Consider the following 15,989-nt stretch of genomic DNA (forward strand, 5'->3'; position numbering starts at 1 on the left):
TCCAGCACTGAAAGTTTTTCAACACCATTTGTAGGATACAAACAGGCAAAAAATATCTATTCCACATCAAAACAGGTTCCTTAAGCCTCCTTAGAATTTCACCTAAGTATATGCTGACATTTGTTTGTTTTCTACTATTAATAACATGCTCCTAAGGAAAATATACATTTAAGCATCTAGTAAAGTTATCAGCTACTCTGAGCTAAAATGAAAGTGTTGGCTCGATACAACTTCAGAACCAGAACATCTTTATCTTTGGGTGATACCTCTCCTGATAACAATATTCAGTCACTTTGCCTTGCAAGTTAAAAGAAAAAAAACATCTTTCAGCAAATTATGTCCAATTTTGCCTTTCAGTAATAACTAAAAAGTAGAATTCAGAATACATGGAGAATAACAAGCTGTTTCCTTTGTCTTCTATTAACAAGTAAATCAGACTTACATGGCAATATATCCTTGTATCTATTCTTTTTAACATTTTCTTCTTTTTCTCCAGTGGCTGTTGGGTAGATCTTCTCTGTTCTGTATTTTGTTGATAATCTTCTTAACCTCTGGAATAAAAGATTTATGTTAAATTTCAAGATAAACATCACAAAGGATTAGTTTCATTGATGAAGATCATCACTTGGAAAAAAAAATCTTTTATGATATTCACTATGATGAAGTTTAAACACCTAGTTATCCAGTGCTTTTAGCACATTAACAGTTTATACCCAAGCTGATGCCAGCTCTATGCATGAGACATGGAATTTTGGAAAAGCCAGTACAGCACCAGCATGAACTATGGCCACATTTTACTTGGACAATGCATTGCCCTGTTGAGTAACAACTGCACTGAGAATACCTGTGAGCAACAGAAACATCTCAGGGTACCTGGAGGAAGAGTACACCATGGGCTGGCTCAGGAACAGCTGGTACTTGGCTCTGAGGCACCAAGCTTCCAGCACTGACAACTGAACAGAAACCAAAATCTTACATTTAACCAGGGCCAGCTCCCAACGCCCAACTCCTGTTGGGTTTCAAGCTCACAGAAAGAAGGTCCCTGTCTCTCAGACACAAGCTATTCACAATTAAGATGAGTGACAGGAGGTCTCCTGTATTCACAGCAGTATGTCATTTTTCCCCTTTCATCTAGTTCAAATCCTAGAAATGTGAGAGAGTCAAGATCTCCAATAATAAAAACCAGCCCCTGCCTTGCAGTAACCTAGGAAATAAAAAGAGCAATACAGCTTTTATCATTCCAAGCAAGTTCAGCCTTTGCAACCTTAAAACTGAGGAGTAAATTTATCATTGAAAAAAATAAATACAAGAGAAGCCAGTAGTCCTTGTTATTTTAAACAGTGTAGACATCCAGATTTAAAAAGAACATCAAAGAACTAAGAAATTTCACTCTGGTGGTTGCAAACCCAGCCATTCTACCAACACTGACACGATGGTGCTGCAGAAGACTACCAAGAGGAAGACTGAAAGTGGCTCCAAACAACTTTAGCACCCCAGTGGAGGGGTGTACTGCCCAGGCAGAAGGACAGACATTCTTCATGTTCCCCTCCCGCTACATTCAATCCATCATTGTACACCTGAAGACTCAAAACATTCATTATTTGTGTTCTTTTGGGGAAGGGGGACAATGGGAGAGGTTTTTTGCCAGTTAAAAATGTAAATCTGGTCTGTCACTGACTACGCAACAACCTACAAGCAGAAAGGCATCATAACAAAGATGATCTGCCTGGAAAGCCAGTTTTAGTAGCTCTAGAAGAATTCAATAAGAAAACACTTGGGACACTCACCTCACACTTTAATTAAAAGAATGTTTTGGCAACTCAAGCCCTTCAATAATTCCTCCTAATTTATTAGCAATTGAGATGACTAATTATGCAAATTAGGTCCAAAATTGTCCTAGCCCCACCATCAACCTCAAGAATAAAATCACATAAAACTTAGCATCTCTCTTACATAGAGAAAAACATTTTTATGAAATTTATATGGATATAACAAAAAAATTATCAAATTACCTATGCAAACATTGATAAAACTTGTCATTAATTTAACTGGATAATACACATCTAATAAACCAGAAAAGTGACATTTGCAGAGCAAAAACAAATGGGAAAGTTAAAAAAAAGGCAAATCGGGAAGCAGCACTTTTTTCAATTTTTTTCTCTTCTGCAATGACTTCATCAGAGATTCAAACACTGAACTAAATCACTCACTAAAAAGAGCAGCAGAACTGGCCTGCAACTATTCTTTGATTCTTAAAATGAATTTTCTTGAGAAATCTGCATTGTTAATCAATAAAGAAAAACAATAAATATCTGGAGGTGTGGTAGTGTCTGACCACACAGTGATCAAGCTGCTAAACATTTAACCTGAAAGGATTGTGAGAGTGAGGCACAGGAAGATTCAATTCCTACAAAGACACAAACAGTTTCTGAAGCCCTCATGGTAGACTATGCTCATCTTTGCAACACTAAAAACAAATTCACAGTATAACCTGAACACACAGCAGGCAGAGAAACCTGGTTTGTCACACAGCACACACAAAGAACACCACTGCACGTAGGACACATTGTCCTACATAACTCTGACCTTTCCTAAGTAAAAAATATCACTTGTGCTAAGACTGACACACCCAGGAGTCTAGAAAAAGCCAAATGAATGCACATAATTTGGCTAAACCAGCTATGAACTGCAAGGCTGAGAAACACCTTGAAATAGGCTATGAATCTCCAATTAAGAGGGGAAGAAAAAGCAAAGACCAACAATGATGCTTTCCAAGCACAGTCATTAAAGACTTTGTGTATTGTTCCAACATAGTTGTGAGACTTAAAGGGTTTTCTCTCCATCTTACTGATTATCACAGGGCAAATGTCATGATTCTGCTTGAAAGAAGTTTAGAGAAAAACTATCTCTACAAACCATGACTAGAAGCAGAAGTTATTTTACATGAGAAAGAGCACACTCAAGGAATTCAGGTTAGGTACCAAAATGCAGGAAGATGATCCTTTTTGTGTAAGCCCATTTTAAAAGCACGCAAGAAAAAAGGCATGCACCTTCACCAACACAATTTGGACAAACTGTAAGCCAAAAAGGCTCAAGTGATTAGTACTAACTTTCATTTTCTAGAAAACAATGCTATGAGAATCCAACATAGCCTTCTTCCCTGCATGATTCAATCTCCCCTGCTCTGCAGCTTGCTAAACAGACAAGAAAGTAGGATTAGCTCAGCCTAGCTCCAAGGCAAAGCCTGGAAATGAAATACAGGTTGATTTTAGCACACATCTGTTCCTAAAATACTTCAGGATCCACACTTTTAATGCATGTTTGCCAGCTGCTCTGTGACATGGGTAATAGAAGATACCTAAGTACAGAACTGAGATCAATCAAAACAAGTAAGGAACATTCTTTACAATTTATAGTAGTATACATAGAATAATAGCTATTTCATGCTTTGGAAGAGGAAGAATTGACTAAGGAGTAAGGAAAGAATTTTTAAAACTAGGCTTTGAACAGAGTACCACAGGAATGGAAAAGTGCCAGACTCAGCAGAGGGTTCTGCCCTACACGCAATAGAAAATTCCTGCAAAAGGCTATTGCAGTGTGTGCTGACAGCCTGCTGTGGGATGCAAAGGATCCAGTGCTTCCTAGGTTACAGCCCAGAGTGACCAAGAGGAGGAGAATGTACTCAATAGCAGAACGGGGGTAATGACAGGGCAGAAGAGAAAGAATTCTGTTCAGACTACACTAAGCTGACAAGACAGGCAGCAAGATCCATCTCAGCCCGGTTTCAAGCTAATTCTTGATAAACAACTGTCTGGAGTACAAGGCAGCACTCATTTGGGTTAAGTCAGTCAACTGCCAAAATGCTTCCCTGAAGATACTTGGGCACCAAGAGCAGGGACATGGCAGGTCCAGCCTGGTGCCTCTGCAGATAACACTGCGCTTCCGTGACGCTCGCCTGCTCAGCGGGACTGCTGCCCTGGCACCACGGAAATCCTCACTGGCATGCTCTTTCAAGAACAAACAAAATGGTCAAAGACCAGCATGATGAGCCAGAAATATACACTTGAAGAGCTACATTCACAAGGCCTTTAGTTCCAGTCATTAGAAAAGCTCAATTTTAATTCTGCTTATTCATTGCGTGACAGAAGTGGTTTGTGGGGTGGTGACAAACACCACATGTGACAGTGGGGAGATGAGTCTTTGAAACAATTTAAGTTTCGGAAACATACTTCCAACTTCCACAGTGGTTTTACAATCTGTACTACAAATCTACTTGAGTTTTTACAAAAAGACAAACCAGCTTTTCAAGCTCGACTTGTGGAATCCTACCATATTAAGAAGAACTCTGTCCAATCAGTTCAGGAAATACAGATCTTTGACTTTCATTGTCAGTTTATTTACTTATTTAACACTTTAGAAAGCCTTTAAAGGCAGAATGCCTAATATCATAGAAGTGATGTTTGTGGATTAAAGAGAGAATTTATATAGCCTACTGAAATTTAAAGAACTCACTTGAAGAGCATAAACTTTATTTAAGATACAAAAGTTCCTTTGACTCCTTTCTGGGCTTCTTTTCAAGGAGAACAAGACAAATATTGCACCAGAGTTTCTGTTATCTCAAGTCCTCAAACTGCCTCCTAAGCCTTGTCTGACATTTCTAATTGGCAAAACAAGAGATAATACAACAGAGATGTTCTCTTGCTTCTCCTTTCTGACCATTCCTGAGGAGCAGGACACACCAGAGTGCCAGATGCCAGGTGCTACAGTATTCCATGACACCCACTTGCCATGTGACAACAGGCCATAGAACCAGGCTCAGGAAGCTCTACACAGCCAGCTCTGGCAGTGGTCTCCTGACATTATGCCAATCACACAGGAACATATTTTGTTCTGCAAAATTTGCCAAAGTGCATTAAGAAATACTCAAAGAAAAGCAATTAAAGAAAAGCTTCCATAAAAGTTCCCTTAAAAAGCAGGGCATAAAAGATGATGCTAGGAAACACTTCAAAAATGTTGTATTAATGCACTCATTTCATGAACTAAGACAGCTATTTCTATCATGAGGTGAACATTTCATTTTTATTACTAACAGGAAGGGAAGAAACAAACAAGAATTATGAGCAACTCTGGTCTCATCCAAATAATTTAGACAAAGCTCACCAGGGCAGAATACATTCCCTAGTACTTATACAATGAGAAAAATGTACCGGTATGGAGCAATGTGAACTAAATTACGAAAAAAATTTCAAAAGTACTATCTTCTGCTTATCTATAGTCAGATAACTCAGGTTTCAGGATCTGTACCTATGAAGAAATACCAGAGATGCCTTTGGTAACAGAGAGTTCAATGCAGACTTTGGTAACAGTGCTCAAATGCAGCTCTGACTTCCTAAAACTGCTTTGGTTCCAGAAGTATTTCAACTTCAAGGCCTTGCAAATCCAAATGGGGTTTTCCTATACCACCTTCTCATCAGTGAGGTCTCTGGGAAACACCAAACTAGCTGATGGCAGTAAACTCAGGTGGAGAATGGACTGTTCAGGAGTGCAGCTCCAGGCTGCAATACCAAGGAATAAATGAACACAGTGAACACCCCTTTGTCTTTGGAGTATCTGTAGAATAGCATATACTTGTGACCCATGTCAATATTTCCAAAAGCAATTGTTTGCAAGAGTTCCTAGCCCTTATGAAGGAGGGAAAAAGCCTTCCCAATCACTAGTCAAACACTAACAGTGAAAGGAGAATGACTCGGCTTTGTAAAACTTCACTGTATCTCAACATTCACAGATGGCTTTGGCTGCAAGAAAAACAGGCTAGCAGCCTGCACTGGACCTATCTCTCTGAAAGCAAGCCCTGAAGGGAGATTGCAGGCTGAACTGATAGAAGGAGGAGGTTTCATTGCCTTGGCATTCTCTTCTGGCAGCACTGACTACCCCTGGAGCTCCAGGTGCTCCAAGGGAATCTCTGCTGAAGTGATTAATAGACAAGCCTGGTAACTACACTCCCTTGGGAGCTCTGTCTTCAGCATTTCATAGCAGGACTCTGATGAGTCCAACAAACCCCACTGCATTCCAGGAAGCTTGTGGGAACCACATAGAAGAAAAACCCTCCAAAATTACCCAGACAGCTGAAAGCAGCATTATTTCAGTATTAGATTGTATGGTGTGTTCTGTACCAGAGTTGGACTTCAGTGATCCTTGTGGGTCCCTTCCAACTCAGCACATTTTATGATCGACATCGTCACAAGTCTCAGATATTTTCTCAGGAAAGAGGTGAATTCATGTTGCTACACTAATTGGAGACTTCTATCCCATAAAGAAGTCTCAGCCAATGAAGACAATGCTGGTATATCCTCATGCAGAGAAGGCAAAATAATAATACTGCAAGCAGCCTGTTAAGGTATCTATTTTTTCAGTATCACATTAAAACCAGAATCAGGTAAAGAACTCCAACCAGCAGAATTACTCTCCAGAATTAGTTACTGTCAGAGTAAGACCAATATTTCCCATCTTTCCAAACCTATATTTTTCCCAAGAAAAATGTTAGAATTGGAAACATCTCCCACACTACTAATAAGTAAAGACAGTTTTACACAGACACTATTAAAATGTAGGCTGACTGCTTCAAGTCTCCTTTCCTTTCCCTCATTTCTAAAACAATTTTTATATTATTTCCATATTAATCCTAGTGTAAACTAGCAGTACTATCAATTACAGTTAATTTATGTTCAGCATTATAGTTAAGCCACATACCTACTGCCCATTTTACAAGGTTGGAGAAGACTAAGAAGGTCTGTGGTTTGGTAACACGCAAGGAAATAACTGAGCAAAACAGAACATTAAATTACTAAAGCATAATCTGGTTTTAGCTACTAGGTTGCTAATGCATGTTCTGAGATATTTTAGAAAGTCCTGCAGCACACTCATTAAGAATTGGGATTATAACTTCCCATCTCTGAACCATACTGTTTCCTCAGCACACTCACATTATTGCAGTGACTACTGTGAACACATTACAAGAAATGAAGACATGCTGGACAATGAAACAGTAACAGGTCTTTATGGATGATGAGTGAAGCACAAGAAAACTTCTATTGGTATGAAAGCACACAATTAGAAAGTTGACTGCTTTGGACTCCAGTCTAGGAAGCACCTTGATGCAAAACCAGAAAATATTAACATTAGCACACACTACAGCTAGCAGGCTTCTGAAGTGTTAGAGCAATTCCAGAAAAATTGTTGATAATTCAAAACAGAAATAAATTTTAAATTTTTTTGCAATAAGATGACTTTTTGTCTTCACAATATAAACCCAAACAGTCTATGGAAGCAAAGCAATTGAGAAACAAAGAAATATAACTCATAAACCAGGGAACTCCGTTGTTTAAAATCCTTATTTCCAAGTTACTGGATTATTCCTTCAGTATTAGGTTTTATGCATGCTGACAGCACAGGTATATTAAAAGCATCCCATTCAATCTTCATTTAAAACAAAAAATGGCTACAGGTCTAAGTAAACTTCTTTTCAAGAGCCATTCTGAGTTATCCAGGAGAGGTGACCACCTGTCAAGTGATCACCACAAGAGGTGACCACCACAAGTCCACTCCATCCTGACAGTCTATCCCAGACTCTGCCTCTGAAGTAAATAAAAATTTGGCACCCTGGATGTGACAACACTGTGAGTGAGAACTTCTACAGACCATGTCCTCCACCCAAAATAGAGATGAAGTAGATACTTGTCCTCATTTCTGTTACACACACCAAATTTACTTCAAAACCCACCAGCTCTGATGTAACAGGAACAGATACCAGTGTAACAATGTCCTCAGGACCAACCCTTGCAAACCTAGAAGAAAGTATCTAAAGGTGAGTTGAGACTTTTTCCACAAAGAAACCTCCCATAGGCAAGAGGTTTTATTCCAAGTCAATCAGGCAGCTAAACAGAACCAAAGCCATATTTTTTTCCATGGCCACTATATGTGACAGCTTTGTGGCTCTTCAGCTTCAGTGCCTGTGTCTCAACCAACACAGCATCCTGAAACACTCAAAAGCAGCCTGTGACAAGCATTCACAGGAAAACCTGCACAGCAAATACACGAGGTACAGTTCATATCAACAAACAGCATGAGGATATAAATAAGTACTAGTCTCTATCCTTGAAGAATATTGAGGGTTTGTAATCACATCAATTCTCCCTGAAATATTTTATCATCTATCACCACCTATTACTCCCCACAGTCTTTACCATTCCCTTGCCTGTGACTTCACAGTATGTGGTATGAAGCATTAAGATCCATGGAGAATGTATCTTGCCTTTGTTTCTGCTCAGCACCAAAGAAAAGGGGGGGAATCAACCCAAATTCTCCTCCCTCTTCCTTCACAAGATGCAAAACCCTTCCTCTTTTCCCACGCCTTGGAACACATTTCCTTGAGGTCACTGTTTGTTTTCCAAGCAATTCACACAAGGTGGAAGAAAAAAAAAGCACCATGACTGAAACAGGAAACACTGAGCTTTCACTCCAGCAGGAGTAAACTAGAATTTCCTACCTGCTAGTCCCCCACTACCAAAGCTGCCATAAATAAAGGCACAGGAGAATAGTCTTAGAGCCTTATAAAAACTTTATTTAAGCCTTTTAATAAATCTGTACACACTCCCTCAAAAAAGGTCTGCCATAGCAGTTATGTCCTGCCTTCCCAAAAGGGTTTTAACATTCATGCTTTGCAAATTGATCTGAAACACAGATCCTGCCCTGTAAGTCTTTCACTGAAAATTATTTTAAGCTGAAAAGCTGGAGCCTAACAACTGCTCCGAGTAAAAAGCAGAGCTGTTCGTGCAGTCAAGAAACACTGCAACTGCAATCTAGTTTTGAGTCCAAATTACCTTACTGAAGCATTTCTAGAGCTCAGAGGTGCTGTTCCTTTCAGTGACATCCTTTGGCATTCAGTTGAATTGCCATTCAATGACACATGTTTAGTATTTAATATAAAATTCAAATTAAAAATATGCCAATTTTGTCTTTCACCAAAAGTCTTAACTACTTTTTTTTTTTTGAAGCAAGCTTGAACCTTGTATAGAAACACAGTATTTTTAGAGACTTTCAACAGTTTAGAACCCCCACTATTCAGCACAAAAGACCAGGATACTGACAATATAGTTATGCCAGTTCATGACTGGCAAATAAAGCCCCCACTATTTAATAAATAAAAAAATAAGAAAACTTTTGACAAACATTGAATCAGTACTTCCATGCAGCAACTCATACACAGGGAATATATAAAGAATTGTAAAAAAAGTTAAGACATCAAATAGAAAATACATTTTTACTATCTGGAGAAAACACGCTTACAACTATTTTCACCCTTTCTTTGAGGCTGTGTTTGGAAGCCAAGGAATGTGCTAGTCATAAAGAGGCCATTTATGATAGTGTTCAATAGCATTTTAAGAGCTAGAAAGAAGTAGCCTCATTAAAGTCACAAACTTGTACTAAGATTTCAACTGTAATAACCCTAGCTAACAGCCAGCACAATATTTACAGAGAGACAAAGTAAATTTGTGTTGTAATCATTTACATTTGCAGTGTCTGTCAATTTTTGTCTAACAAATTTGTCCCCAACAATTCAAAAGCACACACCTTCCAAGCATAATTCTGGTTTCAAAAAGAGACAGGAGAGGGAATTCCATGGCCAACAAAATTCTCATCATTCTGGCAGAAAGACCTATAAGGCAATTATTGAAATGAAAGCAAAGCATAATGGCTACTACAGAAACAATAAATTCAGACAACCAGTTATTTCCATGCATGACTTTAGATTATTTCTCTCCATTAAAGTTCTTGCTTTAAAGGCTGAACATTCAATTAGAACTGCTAAATGTTCAAATGCTTGAACAATATGAACTTTGCCATTTAATTTGTTTCTGCTGAATTCAAGGAAATCTCCTTAAATCTTCTTCATTCATGCTATATTGTATGCAATTGTCTCCTACAAAAGGAACATAGGCATCTACACAGTATTACCATTAAGAGTACATGTTATAGTATTAATACAGTGTCACAACTCATGGAGAATGTTTCTTACTTGCCTCTTATTTTGTTCAATAAGCACTTCAAGAAAAGGAAAAGGCTGTGCTTCTCCACCATAACCATTTATTCTTTGACATACAATTAACACTCTGAATTCCACGGTAACCCCAACCCAGGTATTCCCAGACCATGCCAATCCCAAAGTGGCTACAAGGGAAAGAGTTGCCTCTGTGGCAAGCCTGTATCTTGACAAAATACAAAGAAAAGAATACTACAGTGAAGTTACCAGAAAGCAAATGAAAGTGCTCTTTTAATCAAACAGTTTAAAGCTTAACCTTTTTTAAAATCATGAACGTTTTTGAGGACATTTTTCATTTTGAAGACACACAAATGCTTGTACCTAAAGAATCAAGACATTCATTGTATATCCTTTTAAAACCAGCGTTGAAAACCTATACCACTATACTCCTCATACTTCTACAATAAAGCCTGCATATATATTTTATTCTGTACATGAAAAATGCAGTTCAAATTTTAAATTATTTTCCAAATAGTTGTAAGATGCCTTTTTTACATTTATAATGCAATCATTTCTGTAATTTTTATATTTTGAAGAGCAAAGAAAAAATTACCTCATATGAAGTATATGCCCAATCACCTAAAGGTTTTTAAGCACTCCACAACTTATATTTGCTACACAGCTAATGTGCAAAATACAGTCCTTTTACAGTGCCAAATCTCAACAAACAAAGTTCAAGCCAACTGGTAGAATGAATCTTGTTCCCACAAGGGCCTTGTCAATCAAGCTGCTGAGAGATTTAAAATAAACCTCAGCTGCCATTGCTTAAAAAGATTAATATTTACAATCCAGAACGTACAAGTCGATAGTTTGTTTGGTAAACAATAGCACAGGTTTTTTTATCTGATCCACAAACAACTTCATTCAACACCTCCAGGTTCTGGATGACAGATTTACTTCCAGGTATTTCAGAAATACACGGGAACACCTTCAGATCCCACCTCAAGATCTTTATCTATAATTCTCATCTATGTGGAATATGTGACTCCACTTCCTTTCTTGGAAAAGGAAACTGCTCCAATCTGAGCTTCAAATAAGTATTTGATACGGTGCCAATTCAAAAGAAGAGTATGTGAATTTCTACAGGAATTCAGTCGAGACTAGTCTCTTTAGTTTGTTTTGACAAGGAAATTTTTTTTTTAAATCATCTGACTGAAGGGATTTCACAAGCAGAGCTTCTCAAAAAAACTTCCCAGACCAAGCAGGCATTTTCCTTCATGACCTCTCCAGCAAAGCAGTGCACACTAACAAACATTTGATGACAAACCAGAAGAGATGAAGATGGGAGTGTAACATTAATCAAATGAACCAACTTTCAGGGTAAAAGAAAAAAGAATAAACCCCAGAAGTTCCAAATAAACTTGTAGGCTAGAAGTTATAATGAGGGAAACACATATGCATATCATAAATAACTATGTGACAACTCAAGAGTTATAGAAGTAAGGAAAAAAGGCACAGAATAGTTACTGATAAGCTGTATTCAGTGGTTAGTCCAGCATGCTGGCAAACTAGAGATGAGACTATAAATTCTCAACAGACAACAGGACACAGGAAAAAAAAAAGTTTTTCTTATGAATTAACAGGTTAGTTAAGGAGTGATTTTTTCTGTTTTGATGGACTATGTTTTCAATTTTATTTGTGGTCTGAAATTAGTAAAACTAATTCAACTTGAAATTAATTAAATTTTCCTTTTAGGACAGAAGTATTCATATTCAACTATTGCTTGCATTGTCTAAATACACATAAGAAGTGTTAATAGCTTTTATATTTGTTTCCTGGTACTTCATATAAAACATGAATTCTTTTTATGGCAATGGTTTTGGTTGTAATAGTCTGGTTTAATTTGGAGATACTTTCAAAGTAACCAAAGAATGCTAGAAAATATTAGCATCTTTCAGGAAAAAAAAATAAAACAAAAAAAACCCACAAATAACTATGCTTACTCTGGATAAGGAAGCAATATTTTCCTTTAAAAACAGTCCCTGAACATTTAAGTCTAACACCCTCATCCTAAGCAATGTCAGTCTATACTTTCTATGACCCTTGTACCATTAAAGGGGCCACAAAGACTTTTCTTTGATTTTAAGTCCTAATTTAAGTTCCTTGAAATTGTCTCATTCTAACCACATTTACAAAGTTACCAGATGGTCAACAAATCCAAACCCAGACCTTTACTGTTTAATGAGTACTAGTACAGAATAGTTTAAACACTTGAGAGATCAAACAACAGTCTGCAGCAATACTTAAGCATGACATCTCCTTCTGTCAAGCTTTAAGCAGTGTTTATTTTCTCTGATAAAGAAATGTGGATTTTATTACTTCAGAAACAAAATGTCTATTTTTGTCTTTAAAGAAATACTAACACTTTGATGAATATTTTCAGAAAGTTTGATTTCTAAGCACCGTTCTCTGCTTAGGAACATTCCTGGAAAATCTGTGGTTTTGTTAAATCTGCTACTTGGTTCCCAGCTAAACTAACATGTCCAGGACAAGCTGCAAGGCAGCTATTAGGCAATTATTAGTTTCATAGAAAGAACAGGAACAGAACTGGAGGCAACTCAGAGGCACTGCCTGTGTCAGAGGTGAGAAGCTGGAACACCTGCTGAGAGTTGGGGTTGTTCAGCCTGGAGAAGAGAAAGCTGCAAGGAGACCTTAGAGCAGCCAGCAAGAGAAATGAGAGGGGCTTTTCCCAAGGACATGTAGCCACAGGACATGGGCAATGGCTTCAAACTCAAAGAGGGCAGCTTTAGCTAAGATATTAGGAAGAAATGCTTTACTATGAGGGTGGTGAGACACTGGAACAGGTTGCTCATAAAAGCTGTGGGTGTCCCATCCTTGGAAGTGTTCAGGAGCAGGCTGGGTAGGGTTTTGAGCAAGATGTTCCATGGCAGGGCCATTGGAACTCGATGATCTTTAATGTCCTCTCCAATCCAAACCACTCAATGATTTTATGATCTATCTCTTGCTATGCTCCACAGGTAACTTATATTCTTCACAGGCTGGGAGGACAACTGCCAATGCCCTAACTTGAATAATTTTATTACAAACAACCAAGGCTCGTATGCTGGTGACTTGAAGGAACAAAAAGCCCCCAAAACCTAATAACAACAAAACACAACTAAGTACTTTGACTGCACAGACTTCCCTCCTTAAACTCCAGAAGTTACATAAAAATTGAGTGGGCTTTTCCTTTTTTCCCTTATTCCTAACAACCCCAGGGATCTAAATGAAAGAAAAATGAGGTAAAAGTTTAGAAGAAAGACAGCCATAAGCAGCAGTTGTCCTGCCCTGTGTCAGTGGAACCCATCCACTAGATGTCAGTGTCCTCTTGGGCAGAGGAAAACCTTGGATCCCAATGGAAATAGGGCAGCTGGCAGTCCTTGGTTATCAGGCCAACTGTACAGGAGGAAATTCTTAAAAAGCATCCCTGGGCCACAACAGAAGCAGCCAGTTACAGCAGCATTTGTGGGTAAGAGACACAGAACAAATATAGCCCTAGACACAAAGCTCAGCCAATAGAGTTGAGAACCTCATGACTAAGAACTCTTTTGAGAAACATTACTGACATTTTTCAGGATGCTGAACATGGGTGTTAAAAAACCTGAGAGATAAAGTTATTTTTGTTTCCTACTTCTTGAAATACTCCAAAACACCAACCACTGTTTTTGGACCAAAATAAAAAGCCAAACCAAAAACTAAACCACAAGAATGGGTTCTACCTCTACTAAAATATAAGTGAGGCTTAAAGAGGCTTAGACTTGGAAGTAATAATGTAAATTATTACAGCACAGTGTGAAATCCTCTGTGACAGGCATGAAACACCACACCCTAAATAAAGGGCAGAGCCAAAGTCAAAGTTCAGGCACATTAAGTGACTGCTGTCAGAAGAAATGGGTAGAACTTTCTATTCACCTGCACTACATTTAGACATTAAGGCAAACTAAATATTGAATAGAATATTTCAGTTAGAAGAGACCTAAAATTATCATCTAGTCCAGCTGCCTGACCTCTTCTAGGGTGTCTAAATTTAAGTCTAAAAGGAGAATACCAATATAAAAGGAATTTTAAATTTGACTGCAGGACCATACTTGTAAACTAATGACACCTCTACAAATTATTTGGGGCTGATAGGCAGGGGTATGCCAGAGGGGAAGCAGCATCATGCATTACAAAAGAAGACAGACAAACAAGGAAGGTGAGAAAAATTTTGCAAGCCAAGTTTTATGTTATGTTTTAATGCACCCAGGATTGTAAGAAACCTATACCATCAAGGAAATTATCACTGTAGTGGTAGCACACATGAGAAACCTCTTGGTTCTCATGGAGGAGACTGGGAAAGCTATGAAGTTGAAAAAAAAAGAAATTAAGTAATGTAAATTTCAGAGGGTTATGAAGTACAGATTTCTTTCTTTTTGAGGATATTGGACCAGTCTGCCAGACAATCTTTCGATCCCCCAGCAAGAAAAACACGTTGAAGACAATTTGAACAAGCACAGGACCTGGCTGAGGACACATCCTGAAGAACCACTTACAGTTACTGCACGCTTAGATCTGTTATGCTTGCCAGACAGGAAAAGGCTAAAAAAAAATTCACCACAACTTTTTCTCTTAGAAATAGGCACTGAGAGGAAAAAAAAAATGGGGGAAGTTGAATGAAAGGAAATTATACAGAACTAAAAAAGTAAAACATTTGCAAGCAGTCCAGGGCCTGCTGAAACATGGCAGGTAGCAGTACCTGTCACTGTCCTGTGCTCAACAACCTACTGCTACTATGGACACAGTCTGAGTTTATACTCTGCCACTGAGAAAGACTGGGAGGATGGCTCCATTTCATTCCTGACATTCTCACAGTATCCTACAGTCACTATAAAGTATTAGACTAGGTGCATATTTGATTTGACACATTACATCGTTCTAATACTCTAAGGAACCTGAAAAGTATCATATGATCCTAAAATTTATCTAATCTTCCTCCCTCACTGCACTATGTACACCAGACTGCATTGCACTGCCCGGAAAGGATGTAAAAAATAATCTAATTCATGTTATTACTTTCTTCCAACCACTACAACTGCACAACTGCAGTTTGATCACTTGAACTGTTCATTTCTTTATAACAAAGTTATTTTTAAGGGACTGTCTGTCTTCTACTCAGATTCTATTTGCCCATGCAAGTCTAAGACAGTTTTACCCTTTTGCTCTTATGCTGCAAATCCAAAGAAATCTCAAGAAAATTGCCCTCAATACAGAAATAACTCCAGATTTTATTTCCCATGTGTATGTATGCCCTACAATAACACTATGCTTGCTAGTCCTTCTCTTTCCAAGATAATTGTTTTGATAATCTTAATGAACAAGTAGTACTTGAGAACAGCAAAAAGGGCAACCAGGGGAACATTCTGGCCAAATTCCAATTCTTCAGCACTTCCTGCAAGCCTTATTTAGATCACATCTTCATCCACATTGCTAACAGTATTGGTTGGTCACATACAGTGATCTGTGGATTTACCTACTCATCTTCTTTCCTAATTATGAACATACCTCTTATACCATGTGTAGCAGATTCTAATTCCAACAGCACTAAAAAATAACCCACACACCTCACACCTCCCCCCAAAAAACTCTAAAAATGTTTAGAATATTTTGAGATCCTTTCCAGGCAGCACAAGACAATCACATTCACTATTGTACCAAACACCACAACTATTAACATTCAACTAATTTACTGTGTTCAAGTAACAAGCCCATCACCTCAGCACACAAGTAGCCTTTACAAAGAAATACTTCTTACATGATTTATTGATTCTGATTTCATTATTATTATTATGTACCTAAATGTTTAGATACCATCCAAATCCTGTAAATTACAAATGCCAAAGGGTCAGTGAGA

General features: G+C 38.0%; 1 protein-coding gene across 1 annotated transcript in view; it reads right to left on the reverse strand.

Moving 5' to 3' along the window:
* Nucleotides 1–15,989, reverse strand: part of PTPN12 (protein tyrosine phosphatase non-receptor type 12) — a 70,507-nt gene that overhangs the window by 38,087 nt on the left and 16,431 nt on the right. The window contains exon 2 of the mRNA XM_039723727.1: nt 443–551. Within this exon, the coding sequence (XP_039579661.1) occupies nt 443–551 (109 nt within the window). The remainder of the gene's footprint in view (nt 1–442; nt 552–15,989) is intronic.

The sequence above is a fragment of the Passer montanus genome, unplaced genomic scaffold (genome assembly GCF_014805655.1).
Source record: "Passer montanus isolate IOZ18808 unplaced genomic scaffold, ASM1480565v1 scaffold50, whole genome shotgun sequence".
Lineage (NCBI taxonomy): Eukaryota > Metazoa > Chordata > Aves > Passeriformes > Passeridae > Passer > Passer montanus.